The following is a 23,359-nucleotide window of genomic DNA, read 5'->3' on the forward strand; positions in this document are numbered from 1 at the left end:
CACTCCCCGGACTTGCCACCAGATAAGCGTCTCCGTAGGCATCGCAAGCCTAGCTGTGTCGGCCATGGGATTACACAAGAGGCATTTAGAAGTTGGTGTCGTCTCCTATCCTGGCGCTTGCAGGAGTTATTCGTGGAAGAGATCGGGAAGGATGACGCGACGGATAAGAGGACCAAGAATGTGCTTCCAAATTGTCCAATAACCTGGTGGGCATGGAGAAGAAGTGGATTACATGACAATGAGCGGCGAGACTGTCGCAAGAACTTCGACATAACTACTAGGGATGTCCCCCTTGTTTTTGTCACCCCCTCACCTCCGTCTGCGGATGAAGACTGGCAGCTCCTGACACTTCAAATGGAATCCCTCTCGAATATACGTTTCCTTCTCCGGAAACGCATGACGATATTCGAAGCGGCGGAACAGAGTGGCTACCGTCTTCTTTAGTTCCATGTATGCGACCTAGGGATAAAAACAGATGTGTCAGCTCAAAACGATTTCCCCTGCGAACGGCTGGCAGCACCACTTACATTGCGACCAATGCAGGCCCTGGGACCATAGCTGAACCCTAGAAAAGCCTTCTCGAGCTCCGCGACGCCTTCACGCTCCCATCTCTCTGGCTTGAACTCCAGGGCATCGGGGCCCCAGACCCTCGCATCTCGATGTGCGGTGTACGTTGGAGTCGAGAGCACCGTGCCGGCTTCAAAAAATCGTCCGCATACCATCGCACCACCTTTCGGGACAACTCGAGGTAAGCCCACGGACACGGTCGTCCTGAGACGGAGAGTCTCATTGATCACGCCCTGGGTGTAGGGCAAGTCCTTGCAGTCCTCAAACATAGCCACAAAGTCGGGCTCAAGCGGACTGGGGAATGCGGCGTCGAGTTCTTCCTGGAGCTTCTTCATGGCCTCCGGATGCCGGCACAGCATGTCAACGATATGAGTGATGGTGTTACCCGTGGTATCGCTACCGGCAATCAACTGGGTTAAAGCCTCAGCTTTGACCTCATTGTCAGGGAGTGCGTTTCCTGTATCCGGGTCCGTTGCGGCGAGCAAATAATATAGGATATCTTTCCGATCCGGATCAACTTTGGCCGTCTTGCGCTTTTCGACTTTGGCAATGCCGATCCGAGCAAGATCTTTCGTTGCTTGCAGTCCTTTGGTGAAGAAGGGATCGAAGAATAAGTAAGGTGTCCATGCTGCGCGGAAGAACGTTTAGTTCGACTCCTTCCCGAAAAGGGGGAGGTTTGTCACGAGGAAACGGACTTTTTATCCAAGGCATCTGACCCACAGTGGCGCACCATTCGCCACGATCACGTAGTTTCTTGATTCCTCCATTACTGTCTTGTCCCAGAGCCGTGAATCCAAATGGCTCTCCAAATGCCTATGGCCATGTCAGTTACTCGGTGACACACTTTCATTGGAACCATGCCAGACGACAGGACATACCAAGTCACCAATGATGTCAAACGCCAGAAAGGCAGACCACTGAGCAACATCGATGCCGGCTTCGCCATTCCTCCGACGGCCGCGGATCTGGGGGTTCGTTTCTGCTAGGGACCTATATCTCCCAGCCTGTCCGGTGTCGATTAACAAGTCCATTTGAGAAGAGAGTGTCCCAATGGCTCTGGTCATATATGGCTCGAATCCCACCATCGCCTTGGGGCTAAACATGTGTGACACATATTTTCGCTTGCGGCTGTGTGCCGCCCTGTCCCTGGTGGTGAAGATTCCCGACTGAATATTGTCGAAGGCATAGTAAAACTCTGATTTGGTAAAGCCGTTTCCGTGGCCTAGGACGTCCTAGAGCTCATGAGAACTGGGTCTAACCAAATCCTGGCACAATGCCATAGGACCACGCACTCTAATACTATCTGGATGTGAGATGCTCACATGGTCTGGTGCCAGGCGCACAAAGTCGCCGTATTGCTTGTGCAGGTCGTATGTCACCCACGATAGTTGATGCTGTCTTCACGGGTACATTAGATGCACATTGCTTGACAGTGGGGGAAGGTGATTCTCACGAGAGAGATGTGTCAACTAACATAAGTCACATCTTTAGTTGGGGGCTGACTGACCTTGCCCAATAAAGGCTCCAAAGGTTCGAGAACCGAGCCACTAGTGGTCCCGGGATATTATTCAACTTGTAGCGATTGCGGCTATACGGAACGACGTAGTATCCCTGTTCAATCTTTTAGCAAATATGTGCCTGAGCACCTCCAAGGAATGCCATATGTACCACGAGAGCCAGCATACACAGCAACAGGGCAAGGAGCAACAGGTGACCAACGCTATCCACGGCATCGGGCATCTTGAACGACTGTAGAATCATTTTCTTCCAGCGGGCTCAGGGAAGTCTAATCCCCGAGATCTCCCTTGACGGTGTATAATATTCGAGGTGTGCTTGACCACTCCTGACGTGGTGCAATATGGTGTTCGGATCCGATGGATTCTTTTCTTCTTCTCTTCCTCAGGGGCTCTTGGGAGAAAATCAAGCCTTTCACAAGGCTGGCTCGCTGGGAGAGCATGGGAATTTGTAGTAAAGGTAAGCTTCAAAGCCCCCGTTGCGTGTACGAGTAATGGCTCCAATCCGATGCTGAACGACGATTCGTTATAGATATGACCACCGCGAGGATACCAGGGACAACTAATAACCCCACTCTTGCGGCATGGCGAGTTCGGTTGCCAAGTCGATCAATGAGGAAAAGCGGGCGTCTCTCGTTATTGGTTCGACGGGTACAGTGCCAGATCGCGTGTCTGGGTAGATTCCCTGGTGGTTCGAGAGAACTTGAAGTGGAATGGTCCGCAGAGACATGGAAGGGACTTGTTCGTACTACGTCCTTGAGGTCCGGAGTTGCCAGCAAAGGTTTCAGTTCACTCTCGTGAAGAGAAAGCGTCAACGCGGATCGGTATGGTCCCCCCCACTCTCAACTTGCTCTCTTATCTCAGATTCCACGCCAATTGGACCCAGGCGAGCCGGAACGTTCAACTCCGATGAAGTCACCATTAGTTGGATAAAGAGGAAAGACGTCGTGGAGAGCAGCCATTTCCCGTCGTGTGTAGAGTTGCCTAGGAAATGTATATCCGATCCGATGGCGAACCTCCTTTCTACAGGGGATGAATGGACGACTTGGAGAAGCTCGGCTTCATCAATACTCTGAGAAACTCTTTTTTCGGAGATCGTGACTGAAGGAAAGTTGACATAGTTGGATTTGAAGGAGAGTATTATAAAGCAATACACAATGCTAATCTATGGACTTGCTCGATGCTAAGCCGCTTTCGATGATCAAAAACGCCATCCTATGCTTCCCATGCTATGCTAAACAATACCTATGTACCCATTTCAAAACCACATGTGGACCGCCGTAATTCCCCCCTATTCATGACCATGCCATACCGTCATCTCCCTGGCGCTCACCCCCCTTTAGTAAGGGATATTGCAGCGGATCAAGCACTCCTCAACACCCTTGGCCAAAGAGACGGGGATGTTCTCCTTGAATTGAGCGAAGTTGTCAGCGTCGATCTGCTTGGGGAAGCCGAGGGTGGCATCAACAATTTCGGGGTCAATATTGACCAGGAAGTTCTGGGCGACGGAGCTGGCACCGGGATCCTCAGAGTTGAGGCCAGCGATGGCGACCGCCGGCTTGCAGTCGAGGTTCTGTTGGAAGTGGATCGAACCTTGAGGGAAAACAGTGCCTTGGAATTGAGTCAGGGTAGTGTTGAGCTCGGTGGTGAAGCCGTTCTCCAAGACAAAGCCACTCAACATCTTGGTGTCGGTGACGAGGGTCAAGAATTCAGTGGCGCGAGGGTGGATGTGAGGAGTGTTCAAACCGCAGGGGTTGAAGAAGATACCGGCGGCAGAGATACCCAGGCCAGTGAGGATGGGGAAGTTGGCGCGTTGGGCCAGGTCGACCTGACCACCGAGGCCGACGGTGGCACCGGGGTTGGCAGCCGGGTTGAAGTCGAACTTGAGGCTGAGGTCGCCGGCTTCGATTTCCTTCTGGATATCCATGAACCGGCTGACGGTGTTGGCCTCAGTGAGGAGCTTAGCAATGACACCGTCAGTGGGGGTTGGGTTGGGGCTAGCAGTTGGGTTTCCAATGGCGGTGGGGTATCCCTTTTCACTGACGGTGGAAGATCCCTTTTCACTGGCGGTGGAGTATCCAGTTTCAACGTAGCTGGTGGTCATGGAGTATCCACCAGTGGTGGTTGGGTAAGCTGTGTTGGCCGAGCTGTAGGCGGAAGAGCCCATGGGAGAGGCAGCCGCGATGGCGGCGAAAGCAGCAACGAGAAGCGAAGTCGAATGCATCCTGATTGGTTGGTTTTGAAGTTTAGTTGTGATGTTGTTGTTGTAGTAGTAAGTGGTGTTGTAGTTTTTTTTCTATTTGGTTCGTAAAGAACGTGCGGTAACAGGAAGGAAAAGAAACAAGGAAATTGAGTTTTAAAAAAAAAAAAAAAAAAGAAAGTTTTGATTTGGTAGTTGGTTGTTTGTCGTTGTATGAATGAGAGAATGGCATCTTGAGAGGGGGGGGGCTCTTTATGTATGTTGTCGAGTGCCTGGGTCGCAGGGTTGTGACTTGCTTACTATAGACAGGGTAGGCTGGATATGCTGCCGACGCATGACTCGTGGCATGAGAGTCGAGCTGCGCGTTATTCTCAGAAGGGCGGATGAGGGCTTCGATGGTGTCCGCAGACGGCTTAGTGCTCACGCAGGTCGACGCTGACTGGCTGTGGGTGGCTGAGAGGAGAAGTGTTCTTTTCTATTTTCGAATCGGGGGTTATTCAGTAAGAGCTTCTGCCCAGCCCCAATCTAGCCTTTCTAGGTGAAGCATTCGCGGCTGCAACGTATAACTATTGGCTGATCTCGATACCTGTGGAAAGACACGTTGGGTTCCCGAAATAATTTGGCGTTAATAAACACATGTGGGGCTGTGCTGACCGAGCCACTCTGAAACGCCTTCTTCCCCCACCATTGGAGTATTCGGCACCCGGACCTGTTGGATGTGGCAAAAATTCCGCTCCTCGAGCCCTTCCGGAAGGAAAAGATCTGTCATGTTCAGGTCCTTGTGGTTGGGGTGAGCCTGGCGCTCGGATCTCCGTCATTTCCTATTTCGTCTCCCATGGTTCTTCCGATCTATGCGAAACCGAGACGCCATCTTTCCCCGGATTCCAATGTGCCTAGACTCGGCAAAGCTATGAGTTTGGTAGAAATCCCACGGAACAACATGGGCTCCATTTGCTCGCTGGTGGTAGCCCTTCCTGGTATCCTGTCGCGAGCCCCAGTCTCTTCTCGGGCCCTCCAATCATGTGGATAATAGACATCACGATTTTCTGAGCGGGAAACCAAGTCAATGATGCGCTTTTCATTGACCGCGTAGGTCTCGGGACATGTACGGTGTCGCTGGAGCTGAAAGGAACGACGGAGATTTCAAATCCTCCAGTTCCACGTTTCAGAAAGGTCCTTAGTCCCATGCTTGACGCTGCCGGCCATGAGCAGCCACTCTAACTTTTCGCCCGTTTCCCAATCCATGACAACAAAGAGGTGGAAAGTGGTTCGAGACCGCTGGCATTCCCTATTGATACATCGCTCAAGAATGACTCTCGAGCTCTATTTTTGCAGATTCTGCACGAACGAGTCCAAATTGAACTCTTCCTCGTACTGCCTCTCATCCCATAGTTCGCCCACGTCGTCCAGCCAGCCCTTCTCACCTTTCTTCTTGACCTCTCCTGTCTCGAGGTCCACCATGTCCTCGTCTTTACCGGTGCCACCACTTTCGCCTCCCGTCTCCGATGTGTCGCCGAGATTAAACAAGTCCAGGATCTGATCCGTCTCCATGCTGCCGAGACCAGCGTTTTGCTGATTGACCACAGTGGATGCCACATCGATCTTGAATCGTTGCAGGCTCAATATCTTCTCCTCGAGCGTCCCCCGAGTGATGAGTCGATACACGTTGACGACCTTCTTTTGTCCAATTCGATGCGCTCGGTCCATCGCTTGGATGTCCTTCTGTGGATTCCAGTCATGTTCCACAAAGATGACCGTGTCGGCTCCTGTCAGGTTCAATCCTAGGCCACCGACGCTCGTCGTCAACAACAGGCAGTCGTAGCTGGGATCGTTGTTGAACTGGTTGACAATGTTCTGTCGCTTGGAGGCTTCCACGCTGCCGTCCAGTCGCAGAAATTGCACGGTCGGGAGCAATTTGCCAAGGACTTCCGTTTGCACCATGTCCAGCATTTCTTTCATCTGACAGAAGATCAATGCTCGGTGTTGTGATACGTAATTCGACGCCGAGATGTCGTTGGAGTCGTTGGACACTCCGATCCCGCAGTCGACAAGCAAGTCCCGTAAAGCACCCAGTTTCGGTGCGTGTGCGACATCCCGCAGGCTGGACTTGGATGCCGCAAGCTGCTTCTGAATAGCATCATACTGCCTGTTGCCCTCCTTGACCACGAGAGCGGGAGAGTTGCACAGTTTGCGCATATACTGCAGGGCTTGGAAGATGTGTTGTTTGGCCTCCTTGTCGGCCGATCCAATGCTGTTCTCCACGGTCTTCCGTTCCTTCTTGAAAAAGTCCTCGAATAATCGCCTCTGCAGTTCACTGAGGTCGCAATAGTAGTTTTGCAGGATCTTCGGAGGCAGGTCGTTCAGAACCTCCTCCTTCAAGCGGCGCAGCAAGAACGGCAGAACTTGTTTGTGGAGCGCTTCAATCGCCAGCGCGCCGGCTTCTTGCTCTTTCGACGACGACTTCGCGTTTCGACTGGCGGCAATGGGCTTCGCGAATCGATCCTGGAACACCTTCTCGGTCCCGAGGAATCCGGGCATGAGGAAGTCGAACAGAGACCATAGCTCCAGGACGTTGTTCTGGATCGGCGTGCCCGAAAGAATGAGCCGATGATTGCTGATGATCTTTTTTACCGCCTGTGTAATCTTGGCTTTCGGGTTTTTGATCAGATGCCCTTCGTCGAGGACACAGTAATTCCAGGTGATGGCCGTCAACACGTCGTTGTCGTTTCGGCACACATCGTACGACGTGACCACGACGTCGGCCTGCTCGAGCAAGTGGCGACGACTACTTCTCTCGGCCGGCGAACCGACGTAGGCGACGCAGCTCAAGAACGGGGCATATTGTTTGATCTCTTGCCGCCAATGGCCCGAGAGCGTGGGAGGACAAACGATGAGCGAGGGCAGTTTCCTCATGTCAGGCGCCTGTGATTTGGCGTATTCTTCGGCCCGCATGTGATGATCACTGGCCACGATGCAGAGGGTTTGGAGCGTCTTTCCAAGGCCCATATCGTCACAGAGGACACCGTGTAGATTGTATTTATTGAGAAAGGCTAACCAGTTGACGCCCTCTTGCTGGTACGATCGTAGTTCCGCCTTGATGGCCACTGGAATCCGGAAAGGCTCCACTTTCCTCGGATCTAGCATTTGCGCCATGAATTGGCGCTCTCGCTCCCGTCCTTGAAGGAGTGAACCCGGCATCCCGGGAGGATCAGGGATGCCCGCTTCTAGGGGGACGAGCTTCACCAAGGTCGCAAACGACGTCGTGGCGAGGAGACGGACATCGTTGTTGGCGTCGCTCATCCGACCAAGGACCGGGACGATCAGGAAGATGACATAGGGGAGAATGCGGTCGCCCATGACATAGATGAGATGGTAAACACACTCTGTAATTCCTTGTCGATCTCTCAGATCCAAGGGGTTGCTGATGTTGGGTAAGATGTCTTGCACCAGCATTGTCATGCCATCAACCGGAATAACACTGCAGAGGGTAGCAAAGCACTTGGAAGCACTGTACCGAATGACGGAAAGCCTGCTACGCATGGCCTTTCCAATCAATGGGAATAGCGACAAAATCCAAGGATGCAAACCGGTATCCAAAGTCGGCGAGAGTGTGCGCAAAGTGGAAAGAGCGTCAACGAGTGACTGGCCTTGCTCTTCGTCGACCTGCAACGATGCCGGATCGGCGGGCTCGATGAGCTCCCGGATGGGATTTTCGATGAGAGATTTCAAGACCGGCAGCTTCTCGAGAAGTGTCGCACCATAAGATTGGGCCAGTTCATCCAGGGCCCGTTTCGCTCCTCTTCGCATTATTCGTGCCTCTTTGGCCTCTTGATCAAATTTAGCGGCGTCCGGATGATCCTTCCTATCTTCTTCTTTTCGCAAGGAGAGGACAATGTCTTCGAAGGTGGAATTGGGGCCGAATTCCGGCGTCTCCGAGGTGTCCACACAAGTGAATTTCATGAGGTTCGAAACCAGTTTGTCCACTGGTCCTCGTTTAGGGCTCGTCGTGTAAAAATCGATGAGGGCCGCTACCGCCGACGCTGACCGAGATTGTAATTCTTCAAATTCTTCACCTTTGATGCTGTCCATGATACATTTGATCAACTGACCAGGCTTCTTGGGGATCTCTCCGAGTCTAACAAAGACGGATGCAATGGTCGCCTTGATCGAAATGTCACGGCTTTCTTTTACCTTCCTGGCCTCCTCGACGGCAGTCACGGCGTTTGCACGAGCATCATTTAAGTACTGTGTCCCAGACACTCGTTGCGCCGGGGTGAGCCCTTTGAGCAGGCGATCGAAGTCGGTTGTCACAATTCGTTCGGCATCCGCGAGCGAGAAAGCCTTGGGACCAGCACCACTATCGCCTTGACAGACCACGGCGATCGCCGGTAACCTATCGCGAGGAACATGGGCGTTATTCTGAAACGCGCTGATAAGAGACTGACATTGACCTCGAGCCGCTTGCAAGGACGATACAATGTCGGTGTACCAGCCGTTGCCGTCGTCATCGAGGACTTGTTGAAGTTGGGCCACGAATGCCGGAGTGCTGGCCCGCTTGTTGGGCTGATTCTTGGCAAGTTCTTCTAATATCATTGCGGCACACAACCTCGTACTGGAATGAGGTGAGTGGATGACGGGGATGAGACTAGTCCAATACGAAGCGATCGATGCCTCATTCTGTTTGCCTAAGAGAAGACCCAGTGCTCGCGAACAGGTGATTCTGGTTCGCAGCATGACCTCCAGTCCAATCAAGTCCACCTCGCCATGCAACATGTGCCCGTCGGTGTTGTGTGAAAGCTGTTGGTTCGAATCAGATTTTTCGACCTTTCGCCGCTTCTTGGCTTGCTGATCGGAGTCGGGGGCGTGCCCATGCTTTGTCGTGAGGGCAGCCATCGGTGCTCCGGAAGGTCTGATGAGGAGGGAGGCGTCCATGGGAATAGGACTTCGTGCTTGACCGATAGGTTGAATAGCGGCCCTCAGCATCGGGATAATGTGTGGTTCTAAACTGGATGTAAAGTTCATAAACCCCTGGCGTGCCATGAAGGCCACTAGAGCCTGCCAGACCTCCAAAGACATCCATAAGACGCCCTCGCTTCGTTCGAGTAACATATTTTGGAAGACCAGGCGTGTCACGCGACCGTCGACCCATTCCATGTTGCTCACATTTGACAGATTCAAGAAGGTCGCCAAAGCTTTCAAAACGGCCATCCGCACGCTGGTGATTGTATGTCTCAAGAAAGGATAGAGGCGAGGCACCAGCATCTCGAATGATTGATCAGGGTCGCTGGCCGCATTGACCCGCATCGCCTCCAAGACCGCGTCATACGAGCAAAGCGTGGCCAAAAGGTCCATTACCGCACCAGTGCTGGCGCTGAGATCATCTTGCATATCCAAAAGACAATCCCACACCACACTGATGAGTTGACCAAGGGAATGGGGGCGCATGGTCGTAAGTTCTCCAGCAATAGGAACCAACGTCGCAGCGCTCACCGACTTGACGTCGTCATCAGGATGGGCCAGTCCGCGAATGACGGCCGACACAACACCATCAATCAGGTCACCATGCTGAAGGAGAAGATCCTTCCGCACCGCGACAAAGTATCGCAAACCGATCATGCCTCCATGACAGACTTCCCAAATTGGCTGCTTCAGGCCCGTGTCCTTTTGGTTTATCATTTCTTGCAGGAAGTTGTACACCGAAATGGCGATGTCGTCGGGTAGTTGGGTCAGCAACGCACCCAGTGTCTGACCAATTGATTCACGAATTGGCGCGACGACAGTATCGGAAACATAATCTCCGAAGCGATCCAGCATCAACACGCAGAGCAGACGGCATGCAAGGTCGTCCAGCCAGCGTCGGTTGGCCAGGTCATTTTCGGCCCGAGATTTCCCAAACCGACGACCGGCACCACGGCCATGGACGCGGAGGACCTCCCTTAACCCCATGGCGGCTCCATGGCGCACCTCCCAATTTGGATCAAACAGATCGAGAGACAGAAAATCGCACATGACATCGAATGGCCAGTCGTGGGCATGTTCCTCGTCGGGCTGAATGAGCGGCTTTTCAGGCACGGTCTCGCCTTTGAACTCAGAAATGAGCGTCGTTTTGTCGTCGGGACCCTCTCGTTTGATCGAAAAATAATCTGGTTTGGAGTCTCCATTGGGCTCTTCGTGGCCATTAAGTTTGACGGGATGAGGAGTTGCGGACGCTGGAGTCTGGCCTGGCTCGCTCGGACGTCGACCCGAAAGATCAACTACTCGCATTTTACTGGCGCCAGCTTTGGCAGCGGATTTGTTCTTACGTTTCAGTTGGTTGAGCTGTCGTTTACTGAGGCCGGACTCATCGAGAAACGGTGGTCCATTGTTGTCGGATGGGGAGACCGCGCTGAAAGGTGAGCTGGTTCCGAGGCTGTCTTGTCTTGGCCCAGCTGATTTAGTGTCCACTTGTGATAGTCCTGGGGTGTGGACTTTATGCTGTGAGTTTGCGGCGAAGTCGTTCTCCGTGACCAGGTCGTCCTCGATGTATTCGCCACCAAGTCCAAGCCGGGCCGTCAAGCTCTGCTTTTGATGCGCAAGGCGCTGCGCGGGGGTCATGCCCGCCATGGAATACTCATACTCTTTGCCGGCGCTGCCTAAAAGCTTCTTGCCATGACGAAGAATCAATTTGATGTCCAGCGTCGCGAGTTGGAGTAGGTCGTCAACCTCGGGAGTTTTCTCGTCGACCTGGGTGTGAGTCTCCTCCGCCTTGACGAACTCGGACTTGATCTCCGCATCGTCGGCGTTCGGGTCGAACTTTTCGGCGTTGGAGATGATGCCCCCTACCGCCTTTGCCGCGGCAGTTCGGGTGTCCCATGATTTGGACTGTAGGTAAGGAAGGACTCTGCCCAGCAGAGCAAAGAGGTTGTCGGGATTTTGTTTCTGGATGTCGGCTAGCTGGGAAGCAGCGGTATTCCGAATGAGCTGGGTGCTCCCCTTGTCTAGCAGGCTAAAGAATGAGTCAGTCTGCGGTCAAGGATGTCCTAATGTCCAGACGTCTAGAAAGTCCAGGATATCCATCCATCCATCCACAATGGCCGACGGCTTGGCCAGAAAGGAGACGATACTCACGTGACTAATCTATCGAGCCTGTTCGAAGCGGGTTAGCTTAGCTTGGCAGCAGATCAACAGGCGTCAAACCTTGAAGTCGCCATGACTGTGGTTTGGATTTGAAGGATGTTGTGGAATCAATGCAAGCCACAACCCAGCCCGGTTGCAGCCCGGACGCCATCAAATGCACACAAATCAACGGATCTGAAGACCTGAAGTGTGACTCGGGGCAGGATTGTGAAGGTCCAATCAACGCGACTTAGCAATGAGAAAGACACGTGTCTGGATGAATGATCCGGCCCAAGGCAAGGGAGTGCAGGCCGAGTGGGTGCGTAGGACAAACAATTAGTACTGATGTGTTGGAGTGAGTGAGCCTGGCTTCACGAGACCAGCACAGCACAGCGCGCCGCAGTTCAAAAAGTTGGGAATCGGGGCGCAGCATGCGCTTATGAGGGAGGGTCTGGAATGGCTTTAAATCCTCGCTTGGTGCTCATCGACTGGGCCACTCGCGCTGGCAGAACCCTGGAGCGGTCGACGGTAGGCTGTGAGAGTGCGTGAGTTGTGGACGCTGAGTGCAGCCTGTCAAGGGATTCAAGAGGGGTGACCCTGGCCTGTGATTGCTCTGTCCGCAAGGCCGCCGGTGCCGGTTTAACTGGATTAGAGCACTAGGCGCTGCTAGCGGCAAGTCAAGCTTTTTAGTTCGCCGCTTGGCATCCAGTGGCCTGCCGCGGCCACGCAACGGGCTTTAAGATTTGTTATTCCTTTTTTGTTATTCCGTTTCAGCCTTCCATCGATTTTGCTGCCATGTACATCAAATCCTATCGATTTGGCAGCTACATGTATGTCTTCAAAGTCACTGTTCCTCAATCCTTTGCAAAGCAGAAAGCGCGGTCACGCTAAATATCAGTTGCTGCACCGTCAAATATTTGCAGCCTCCTGGCAGAAAAATGACTCAATGGCGACCTCTCTGACTTGTCGCCTATCCTGGCCCTGAAAGTGTCAATCTTGACCCGCTGATCCTCCTGACCTGAGCAAATAGTTGATCCATCTGTAAGCTCGAGAGCTACGGGAAATATCAAATCTGGATGTCGGTCTCTCCATTCAGATTTTCGCGGAGACAGTTATTCCGACGGGGCTCCATTGAACTTATCAATATATCCAAATATGGAGTCAATGTAGTGTCCAACAACGGATTCTTCAATCCTTTTCTTTCTGTGTTTCTGAGCCTTGGAAATATGTACAGGGCATAAAGCCTCTCCCCGAGGTCGATTTTCTTTCGGCAGCGTCCACGGTTCACTCAGCCGTTTCTCTCTTACGAAGCACCAAGTATTGATTTGGTCTCCTCTTCTTTCCCTATCAAACCTAAACTTCGAATTTGACCGACCTTGGGCGCATTCTCCCGAGGATGTGCGGCTTCAGCTTTTCGTAGTGCGTCTTGAATTGCTTGTGCGCGAGCGTGCTACAGTTACTCCGTCAGTTTCAAGTTCCGTCCCCCGCCGGGGGCAAGCTGTTGCGAACCTCCTTTTTATGATGTAGACATTCGTAATAATCTTCTAGTCGGGGCGCGCAAACGCCTTTCCGTCTTGCTTCTTGATCGTGTTGATTGACAACGTAGCATGACATGTATTCTTGCCAGAAAGGAAAACAGCGAGAGACGCCTGCAATTCAGAAGCTGTGTCAGTTCCAGTTACTGGTTGAAAGACCGGTCCGGGGGGGAATTCTCGCCGCACACGCGCGAGGTGTGCCCGAAAACAAACTCACCTCCGGTCAAGCCGTAGCCAGATGCCATTTTGAGATACAATAGGTTACTGCACCAATGTCCAGTCAATAATGTCGCTACTGAGCTGTGGCTGTGTTCGTGGATAGCCTGGTTTGGGGAGCAGTTGTTTGGAGCTGCCGCCAAGGATTTGCCAGTCGGGGGGCCAGGGTGCGGTTGCGCTTAGAACTGGGGAACCGCAACAGGGACTCCGATCTTCCACGTCGCCTCTGTGACTTTGACACCTCAATATCAAATGTGCACCATGCCCGCCTTTTTTCTGACGATATGACCAGTCTGACTGAGCTCACAGATGCTCATGCCGTCCTCCTCGCCGTCCAGCTCGCCTCAGACGGCGACCTGGATGGATTACACCGGGTTGTCTGTTGGCGTCGTCATGTTTTGTCCAACATTTTGGTATTCCGAATCTTGCTATCCTTTTCCCCCGTGGAATTCTCTAAACAATCCATTCTTGTCAACTTTCTAAAGGCTCTTGAAGACACTTCCCTCGATTCAGCCGGCCTTGAGGACACGGAAATCGACCTGTCCATCTGCCACATGTCGCGGAATGATGCATTACGTCGGTGTCAAGCCCTGAAGCTACGACCAATCCCCGAACATACTGCCATTGACAACGGCAGTGAGCTGGCAAACTTCATAATCGAATGGGCGAAACGACTGGAACTCCTCAGCGGAGCTGCTCAACCTTTATTGGAATTTGTGGAGCCATTCGTCAGGCACGACCCCCATTTGCGGCTCTGGTATGAAGCATACCTCGTTCCTGTGGTTCGTTTGCAATATGAGTTCTATCCAGATAACGAAGATGTTCTTGGAGTGCAAGATCTTGAAATGCTACCCGGCAGGGAAGGCATAAAACAACTTTTACAATATGCAGAGAGACAGCATAACTCGAATTTGGCCAGAGACCTTGACTACGTCGTGAGACCATGGGTGCGTGGTGCTATCGGCACAAAAAGAAGGAAGATTGATCAAGAAGATGGAGATGTCGCTACAGAGGAGGCTTTATGGGAACCTGTCAACGACTGGTTCGTCTCCTCAAGTCGGACGGATTTCAATGTCGTGGCAAAGGCATTTGTGCAGTGGGATGGTCCTGTGGAAAACCCACAGCCACATAATAGGGCTGTGGCTCGATTTGCGCAGACGGGCTTGGCGATGATCTATGGCTGTTCACAGACCACACCAGAAACAATGTCTGTCTCAAGAGAGATGCTCACTAAGGCTGCCGGACTAGGAGGACTAAGACCTCGCGACCTGTCGAAGCCCCAACCTGATATTGTGCTTCCTGAATTCCTCGGAAAGGAGGAGGACGAGGCAGACTTATTGCCTAGCTCGCTATCTCGAACGGAAAATCGGTTCACACAAGTCAACGAATCATCTGTTCAACTTCTGGTTGGATTGTTGGGCACTTCTGAAATCTTATTGGACTTGGGCCTTCCTTTGACAATGGCTGAACTCGCTCGGGTTTGCGTTTTCGGCTCAGAACGCCGCCACAAGGATGAACTTCGACGACTGCTTCAACACATTCCCCGCCTGACTAGGAGAGACATTGACTGGCGTTTTGTACGTCGGCAACTGCTCTGGCTTCGGTCTTGGACAAATCAACAGCAAGCCTGCTCTCGGCATCAGCGGCCTGCTTTTCTCTGCAAACTCTCGCCTGTGTATATGGAGACACAAGTGCTCGACACACTTCTGAGTGCCAGCCAATATGACACCGTCAAAGAGGTCTACATCGACACTCCACATCCACCACTGCCGGCAACGGAAGTCGAAAGTCGTGTGGTTGCAGCAATTTGGGAAGCCTATGACAATGCAAGCAATGGGAGCAAGGACCGTGGTGGTATGAAACGGGCAAATGAAATCCTACGAGCATTTCGGCCCAATTTCCCAGAGTCGTCGAGTCTCACCGACATCGATCATCTTATCAGAGCGACACATAGCTTGTCATTCTATCAACTTACTTTGCAGCATGGAGTGCCGTTTAAGCCAGTTGTAATCCGTGTGCAAAGGGACCCGTTATCACTTGTGGGAAAGGTTTTGGAGCAGGATGCAAAGGCCTATACAAAACTGGACGACCTCTTGGAAATAGGACGGAATCTTGTCCGCGCCCATCTGCCTAATCGTGGAAACTATGCGGAAGAGTCAGACCCCATTGAGTTACGTGTGTTTAACGCTGAGCATAGGATCACGTACCTTGCCATCATGGCCGCCCTCGCGGCAAATGATTTCGACACTGCATATGCCTACGTCTCAACGCGATTGCCCCGATCTTCTGCAGAGGGTGCGGCGTCTGGATTTGTTGACGACACATCATGGCGTGCGGCGTACGCCGCCGGCAAACATCGACCTGTTGGTTCACCCAAGAATCTAAGTGCTCGCATCGATAGCCTGACCCAGCGTATGGAACTTCTATCTCGAGCCTTAATGTTGGCGCCATCTGGAGATGCTCTCTCTGGCATCCTGGCGACCTGGCGTCGTTACGAAGAAGAAATGGATGGGCTGAAAGTGCAAGCAGTAGAGGAAGAGCGAGCTTTCGACGCCAAAGCCGACGCCTCATTACCAGGAGCTTTCGGGCTGGAGGATCGTGCTGCAGACGCGGCGGAAACGAATCGTGTAATGGCGCGCCGGACAGGACCGGGAGCAGGTCCTGGACCTTCCTACGAAGAGCAAGCCCCATTAGGCCTGTTCGAAGTTGCCAAAGGGGCAGCCACTGCTTTCCGCAAAAGTGCTGCCTTTCCACTCGGCTCAGGAGGCCTGCAGAATCTCAAGATTCAGGATGGAAGTTACCGAACGAAAGGAAATCTAGGGCAGGAGGCCGTCTCCCCTGACGCAAGTGAAGGTGGTAGGGCCCGGAAAAGAGACATGGTGACGAATATGGTTACTAGCGGCCTAGTCAGTGGCATGGGCTGGGTCCTCGGTGCACAACCACGAGATCGAGTTGATCAGAGAGACAGAAGAGAGCCTGAATGAATGAGCAAACAATCCCTGTATTATTGACACGTCCTTGGTGAGTAATGGATGAAAATCACGACATTTTTCTTTTTTGGTGTGTGTGTGTTTTGAAGCAATCTCCCATATCAGAAGACCGTAGCATAAATGTATATTCTACTTCTTGTCATGGTCGTTGACTTGTCATACAGATTGAATTGAAAGACTTCAGATCAGAGAGATTAACTGAATCTAGTGAAGGTGTGGAAGAAGCCAACCCACCTCTGGATGCAGGAAAGAGGCGGTTGTCTACTTTTACGCCTCATCCTTCAACACAATCTTCCGACTCTTTGACCGCTCCACATCCAAATCACTCCATTGCTTGATCGATGTCGCGACTGTATCATATTATCGGCAATACGTTCCGGCTCTCGTTCATCTAGAGGCGTGTCTTGTCACTCATTTGAATGTCTTCTCTTGTTTGTCGCCACACTGCCTCGCATCACCCCTGGACCATGCCTGAATTGTGTCCAAAGCTTTATATCACCGCGGTAACAATTCCGGGTGCCCTTTCCCCATCATCTTTGCTATCATCGCGGTACTCGTTATCCTAGGATGTCTGATCTAGGGCATCATCGTACCCAAGTTTCGCAAGAGAAACCAGGGTCGGACACCAGCAAGGCCTATCACATATCAGGCAGACAAACAGCAGCCGTCGACGTTTCCCAGGCCATCCTGCAATTCGTGGCCTTCGTACAAAGCCTTTGCCCAGAGGTCGACACTACGACCTAAGGTTCGAAAGTCCTTTTGAGAACAGTCCCGCCCGATCGCAACCTCTTCGACTTGCTGCTACTCTTATACCGGCTGTCCCTGGCAATAACCATGGCCTCTTTACTCCGGCAAAAACTCGACTTGTTCCTAGGCCTGGCTATTGTGAGAGAGTCACCGGCAGTGTCCGACCAGCAGGAGGAATTGTGGGTGCAGGGTCCAGACGCCTGGTCTACTTACAATGGCGTGCAAGAGTACATACTCCCTGTACCAGAACCTCTTGTCCTGAAGCCTCGGCGAGCAGGGCGACATAACCCATGGCCTCACAATTGGGGAGATTCCCAATTCTTTAGGAACTCCAGACCACAGATGGGATTTGTCCATCCAGTCAAGCTGTTTCAGGGGCTAGAACAGTGACCTCCTTAAATTTAAAATCGATAACTGGGACTTGCACACGGATGGACCTTAACGTTTCGATCTTGCCGCCTTTTGCTCTCAAGCGAACACTTTCAGATTTGGGATTCAAGGCACGATTGTGTGTGGCTCTCGTGGTGTTATCGAGCCTAGGCAGGATTCGTGACAGATGGACGATGGGGCTCAAGGAAGGCCTGTTCCTCTTATCGGCGACGACATTTTTGGAGACAAAGAAACAGCATTTTCCAACGCGGTGGGTCGGCAATTTTAGGTAAATTGAGACCAAGCACAGCACCTGGAGGCGGGCAATGGCTTTAATGGAGAGTAGGAATGCAAAGACGCGTGAACATGCTTTCGATCGTTTGGCTGGAAGGGTGGTATAAAAATGATGGGGTTATCTGTTAGATGAGACATGGGGAGTTGAGCTGCGATATACTTGACATGTTGTCTCGGCCAAAGTGATTTTGAGAGAGGGCATGATGGATGATGGATGGATAAATGGATCGAAGGTGTCCATGACAGAGGGATTCACCTGTGCAAGCAGCTCGCGTTGCTAGGTCTGTTGCTGTCGACCATTCCGGTAGCTGTATTAGGGTATCAGGACAAAAGAACCTATGGTATCTAGCTTTGCCATGCTTCTCGTATTTCTGCGAGCAAACACAAAGCAGCTTCGGCTGATGCTCGTTGGCCGCCACCCGAAGGCTCGCTTGCGAAAGACTCGAACACCAACAAAGCTAGTCGCGGCAATACGCACGCCATCAAACACCTTCGCAAGCCGCATCTGTGTAGCACTATTGGCGGTATCACGTCGAGATCAATTGCAGTCAGGTATCGGTCAGTACTAGTTGTCTGTTATTGTGCCCCCTAGTCCGCAGCATTATTACTCGATAAGCTGAAGTCAGAGCTTTTCTCGAAATGTTGAATATTTGGGAGCCCCAAATGGACGCTGGACAGCCACCTTCAATTGCCATCTGTTCCGCCAGTCTGCGACTCTGCGTTGAATACTAGTTCATATCTTACATGGTCTCACCAGCCTCAAAAGGAGGCCCTAGATACTCCGGGTGGATTCATGTTTGGGGCAAAAATGCTAATTCGGGACTGAAACCACCATGAGCCACAGCCAACGGGCCCAACGTCAGGCCCCTCAAGGATATTCCACCTTTTTCCTCCTCTGGGCGGCCTCAGGCAAAAGTATTGCTATGCCCAATGGGGTGAAGGTCTCGCACTTTGAAACGCCTTCGGGGGTCTACTCTTTCGTGTACCTTCATTCTCTACTTCCACTCTCCATCTCGTAAGTAGGACGTCTCTGCATTTCCCCGCGTCCATTACCCTGCCCGATTGCAGACTATCGTCTCGAGTTCTTGGTTACAGTGATTATTTTCTTACCTCGTTTGGTTGCGGAGCGTAATTATAATGGCTTTATCGAGGCTGGTAAGCATCTGCCCTTCATCCAGTTCTGAAATTTGAGATTAACCCTTTCTTAAAGGTCATCCTCACCAGCCTACTTGCCGCATCTACCTATGCTGTCCCTCTAGTAAAACGAGCGCAAGAAGTTGTACAAGGAAGTCTAGGAACCGATGGATACTGGAATGACTATGATGGTACGGCGTTCGGAAAGAAGTACGGCACATGTCATTGACTGGGGCTACAGGCGGAGCGAACAATTATGTCCAATATACGGGAAATGGCTCGATAGCGTCCGGATGGCCATCCGCCTTGACATGGGTTTCCTTCAACGACATGTGGGTTGCAAATCAACACACCATCTCAAGAAGCTGCGACATTTTGTACAATGAGGCCAATAACTCAGACCAAGAGACTCAAGACCTGTACGATGCCATCAAGCAGATCGCCCATCAAACTCGAGTCGACCACCGCTTCATTCTCGCCGCCGTGATTCAGGAAACAAAAGGATGTGTGCGAGCGGAGACCAGTGTGTCACCAGACGGAATCCGAAATCCTGGTCTACTTCAATCATTCAAGGGGACATATTCTTGTAATGATAATGGCAAGGTTCAAACCCCTTGCCCTAAGGACACGATCCTCGGCATGATTTCAGATGGAGGTAAGAATGCATCAAGCATGCGTTTAATGTGGTATGTCTGACATCGTTCGCCGTAGTTGCTGGCACAGACGCCGGACATGGATTCGCAGCCGATATCAACGCCCAAGCAGATGTTGCGGGAATTGAATACGCCGAGGCATACTACCGCGCAGCACGCCTATACAACTCCGGTGCCATCGATCCGTCCGGAGACTTGGGCAAAGGTTCTGCTACTCATTGCTACTCCAGCGATATTGCAAATAGACTAGTTGGTTGGACGGACAGTGAGTCGAAATGCACATTGGATGATGATTAGAATGCCTTGCCAGTCTTCAAGACATGACAACAAAGTGTCTCGTCCTGGTCTTTGGTCAACACGTATCATTTTCCTTTGGAATTACCTGAGGCACGTTAGGATTGTAGAAAACCAAAAAAAAAAAAAAAAAGGAGAACGTTTTGGGTCAGGCATCACGCCGAACGAAGGAGGTATTTTCCCTTTGAAGGTCACATGCATGGCGTTTTGGGAGTGTCTTTGGAAAGGCGGCCAACTGTAAATGATAACATTTATTTAAAAGATTATAGGAGAAAACGAGTGAGCCTGTCAGTCCATCAAGTGGGCCATACTTGACTATGGAGATCGGTGATCTGAGATTGGTGACAGTTCCCCCCATCAGAGCTCCATTGACCCAAGAGAAACCTTGAAGCCAAATATCGTCATTGGCATGAAGCGGAGCGGAGATAAGCATTGAGTTCCGCCATAAATCAACCAAAAAGGCGGGCATTTTCTCGGGCCTCATCCTGCCCGCTGTCTGCGGTTGATTGACCTCCATCCATCTCTGTTCAATCCTCTTATTCATAGATCCGCTACTATGTCGCGTCCAGAAGACAGCCGTGAAGGACTGAGCCCATTCCTACCTATCTTCGATATCCTTACCGGAGATGAGGATGATGATGATGACGTCGACAGTTACCATCCAACCGAGGAACGAAGTAGAGACACCAGTGGCTTGCAAGACGAGGACAGCGATGCCGACTTCGTCGGTACAAGAAACAACCCCCCAATCCCGAGAACATGGCTGCTAATGGAACTCAGATGCTCAAGAAAGTTTAAATGGAATCGAGATAGTGTTCGAACCAGTCGGGCAAGATGAGCAAGATGAAGAAGACGAGGGAAACCAGACAGAAACTGAGTATGCTACACGCCGTATTCGACCTGCACAGGGTATGTGGTGGTGTGTCACCACGTTTTATCCCCCCGCTTGCCGTCTGTTGACAAAATTTGACAAGTGACGGCCGCCGACAGTCGAGGCCTATTGAATGTGAGTGCACCTCTCAGACAACTCCTCAGTCGATATCGCCTGCTTGGACCTTCTGGCCGTGACCTCTTTGCGGACGATGATGACGATGACGACTACGAGGGTCCTGCATACGGTATTTTCGGTGGTCGTCGACGAAGGCGGAGGCCGAAACCGGCAGGAGACCGTTTCCCCAAAGTTCCCAGCGAGAATGGCAAGGCTTTGATGAACTCCGGAAACTATGGCAACCGCGACGAGTTCGTGGACATACAGCGGAAGAGAAGACGCACAGTCAGTGAACGTCTTATGTGGCGACGGTTAGGTCTCGACGCTCGTTCGAGTATGAGACGACAGAATCGTCTGATCGCTCAGGATTCGGTTCCGTCGACCGGGACGGCAGACAAGATCATCCACTACGACAGCCGGGCGTACTCTGGGCAATTTTCGGATGATGGAAACTTCTTCTTCAGCTGTACTCAGAACTTTAAGGTGCGCATGTACGATACGAGCAATCCCTACGAATGGAAGTACTACAAGACCGTCGACTATCCGTTTGGTCAATGGACGATCACGGACGCCACCCTGAGCCCTGACAACAAATTCCTTGCATACTCCTCCATCCGACATACAGTTTGCCTCGCGCCCACCGACCCGACCGACCACTCTGACTACACCCTCCTCGACTTTACCAACTTCGCTCCCGGCTCAGGCATGGGTCACCCCACCTATGGCTACATGGGCCGACACGGCTTTGGCATCTGGTCACTACGGTTCAGCGGTGACGGACGCGAAATTGTGGCTGGGACCTCTGACCACAGCGTCATAGTCTACGATCTGGAGCGCCGCCAATCAACAGTCCGCCTCTCCAACCATGAAGACGACGTCAATGCCGTGTGTTTCGGCGACAAGTCCTCTCCTCACATCCTCTACTCTGGCTCAGACGACCAAACTCTGCGTGTATGGGATCGACGGTCTATGGCCGACGGTCGGCCAGCGGGCATCTTTGTCGGTCACACGGAGGGCCTGACGTACGTGGACTCCAAGGGGGACGGACGTTACGTGCTATCGAACGGCAAAGACCAAATGATGAAGCTCTGGGACTTGCGCAAAATGATCTCGCCCAACGAATTCGCCAAGATCGACCTGCATACATACACGACCAACTTTGACTATCGCTTCAGCAATTATGTGGATGATGACTACATTCCCAACCCTAAGGATTGTAGCATTGTAACCTTCCGCGGCCATAGAGTTCTCAAGACCTTGATCCGTTGCCACTTTTCCCCGCCCGGCTCGAGCAATTCGCGGTATGTTTACAGTGGAAGCGAAGACGGTAAAGTGTGGATTTGGAATCTGGATGGCACCCACAAGGCTACGATCGATGTTTATCAGGCCACCAAATTCACCCGGCCACGCACCGAGGGAGGTGAAGGGTTTGGATACGAATTGCACGGACACCATAACTCTATATGGAAGACCTGTGTCCGGGATGCGAGTTGGAGCCCGACTGCTCCTGTTTTAGCTGGTATGTATTGTATCATGACCCTCGACCGTTTCCAATCTCAGGTTTTCACCCGTTTTCCCTTTCTTCCGGCCTGCTGACATTGAAAACAGCAACATCCTGGAACGGCTATGGCATGGCAACCGGCACCGTGTCATTGCATAGCTGGAATGACGGGGCTGAAGATGACGAGGCCCTTCCCGCCATGGCCTCGAACTACAATGCACGCCTCGACATGCGCGATGACTATAATGCCTGGGCGCGCCGGGCTAATGCTACACAAAAGCCAAAGGCCACGCGCAGTCGCGCTGGTGGCCGTGGGCTGAGGAGCTCTATCGTCAGACCGCAAAGGCTGGGTGTCGACGATGATGACGATGACCAGGGAGGAGGGATCTGGTGACAGTCACTGAACGGGGTTGGGGAGGCCGTTAGGAGAATTGGTCGACGCTTGAGCTTGAGGGGGAGCGCCTGGCCAGAGAATGATGGTGATGATGATGCAGAAGCATCATGATATAATGAGCAAGTAGAGCATGGTGACCGGGGACAATGATGAGGAGCTGAGATTCTGTGAAAGAGCGCAAAAGCTATGACACGTCAATGACCCAGGATTGAAGTCAGATTATTTGAGTCTTGAAGATGAAAGTGAGATGGGTAAATTAGATGTCATGTCTCACGATTTTACATAGTATGAAAAATGGAAAGATGAGATGGGTATGACCGTCACACAAATTCGGATGAAGGAACTCAGTTGGTATGCCAATTCTTCTCGGATTCGCACTGCTTGAAAAGTTTTACAACTCATTCCCTCTTCGCCATGGTTATATCCCTATTCAACGATGTCCTTCTTTCACTCCTGATTTATCGATACAGCCAAAAGAAAAAAAAAAAAAAAAAAAAAAATGATGAAGGTGAAGGTGTTTGGGATTGAGATTATCATTCGGATTTGATTCCGTGCCATCACCAACTTTCAATTCGATTTCCAACTTTCATCCCACTAACACGTTGTTGACGGGGATATGTACTGCATAAGCGTAAGACAAAAAACTTCAAACGGATGAGAACACAAAGACTGACTTAGCTTGATAAAATATCCGATTGCGCCCATGATTAAAAAGCCCATTCCGACAGCTTGTGAGATTTTGATGAATTCTCTTCGGTCGGCTGCGTTGGAAAATGTTAGCGAAGGCGGAACCGACTGGGCATAGGAAGGCAAGTGAAATGGAGCTGGGACGTGTGAACGCGGATCAATGGGACGGGGTCGTCCTTCT

The 23,359-nt window shown here is 51.8% G+C and overlaps 7 protein-coding genes across 7 annotated transcripts; 4 read left to right on the top strand and 3 right to left on the bottom strand.

The window, feature by feature from the left end:
- Nucleotides 1-309: 309 nt before the first annotated feature.
- On the bottom strand, nt 310-2,307 carry Z518_04193 (uncharacterized protein; the record flags this gene model as incomplete). Its single annotated transcript, XM_013417900.1, has 7 exons — nt 310-459; nt 528-1,195; nt 1,263-1,380; nt 1,446-1,799; nt 1,860-1,965; nt 2,075-2,178; nt 2,236-2,307. 7 exons carry the CDS (start codon nt 2,305-2,307, stop codon nt 310-312), a joined length of 1,572 nt encoding a protein of 523 aa, XP_013273354.1.
- A 1,113-nt stretch (nt 2,308-3,420) lies between these two features.
- Z518_04194 (uncharacterized protein) lies at nt 3,421-4,305 on the bottom strand (the record flags this gene model as incomplete). Its single annotated transcript, XM_013417901.1, has 1 exon — nt 3,421-4,305. The coding sequence occupies one exon, from the start codon at nt 4,303-4,305 to the stop codon at nt 3,421-3,423; it is 885 nt and encodes a 294-aa protein (XP_013273355.1).
- A 1,299-nt stretch (nt 4,306-5,604) lies between these two features.
- Z518_04195 (uncharacterized protein) lies at nt 5,605-13,156 on the bottom strand (the record flags this gene model as incomplete). Its single annotated transcript, XM_013417902.1, has 4 exons — nt 5,605-11,266; nt 12,684-12,826; nt 12,886-13,025; nt 13,129-13,156. The coding sequence occupies 4 exons, from the start codon at nt 13,154-13,156 to the stop codon at nt 5,605-5,607; spliced, it is 5,973 nt and encodes a 1,990-aa protein (XP_013273356.1).
- Nucleotides 13,157-13,411: 255 nt separating this feature from the next.
- On the top strand, nt 13,412-16,111 carry Z518_04196 (uncharacterized protein; the record flags this gene model as incomplete). The annotated part of the gene is made up of 1 exon (XM_013417903.1): nt 13,412-16,111. One exon carries the CDS (start codon nt 13,412-13,414, stop codon nt 16,109-16,111), a length of 2,700 nt encoding a protein of 899 aa, XP_013273357.1.
- An 840-nt stretch (nt 16,112-16,951) lies between these two features.
- Z518_04197 (uncharacterized protein) lies at nt 16,952-17,254 on the top strand (the record flags this gene model as incomplete). Its single annotated transcript, XM_013417904.1, has 1 exon — nt 16,952-17,254. One exon carries the CDS (start codon nt 16,952-16,954, stop codon nt 17,252-17,254), a length of 303 nt encoding a protein of 100 aa, XP_013273358.1.
- A 1,626-nt stretch (nt 17,255-18,880) lies between these two features.
- On the top strand, nt 18,881-19,611 carry Z518_04198 (uncharacterized protein; the record flags this gene model as incomplete). The annotated part of the gene is made up of 2 exons (XM_013417905.1): nt 18,881-19,316; nt 19,373-19,611. The coding sequence occupies 2 exons, from the start codon at nt 18,881-18,883 to the stop codon at nt 19,609-19,611; spliced, it is 675 nt and encodes a 224-aa protein (XP_013273359.1).
- Nucleotides 19,612-20,164: 553 nt separating this feature from the next.
- Nucleotides 20,165-22,491, top strand: Z518_04199 (uncharacterized protein; the record flags this gene model as incomplete). The annotated part of the gene is made up of 4 exons (XM_013417906.1): nt 20,165-20,336; nt 20,389-20,517; nt 20,583-22,115; nt 22,205-22,491. The coding sequence occupies 4 exons, from the start codon at nt 20,165-20,167 to the stop codon at nt 22,489-22,491; spliced, it is 2,121 nt and encodes a 706-aa protein (XP_013273360.1).
- Nucleotides 22,492-23,359: the final 868 nt, after the last annotated feature.

This window comes from Rhinocladiella mackenziei (genome assembly GCF_000835555.1).
Source record: "Rhinocladiella mackenziei CBS 650.93 unplaced genomic scaffold supercont1.3, whole genome shotgun sequence".
Taxonomy (NCBI): Eukaryota; Fungi; Ascomycota; class Eurotiomycetes; order Chaetothyriales; family Herpotrichiellaceae; genus Rhinocladiella; species Rhinocladiella mackenziei.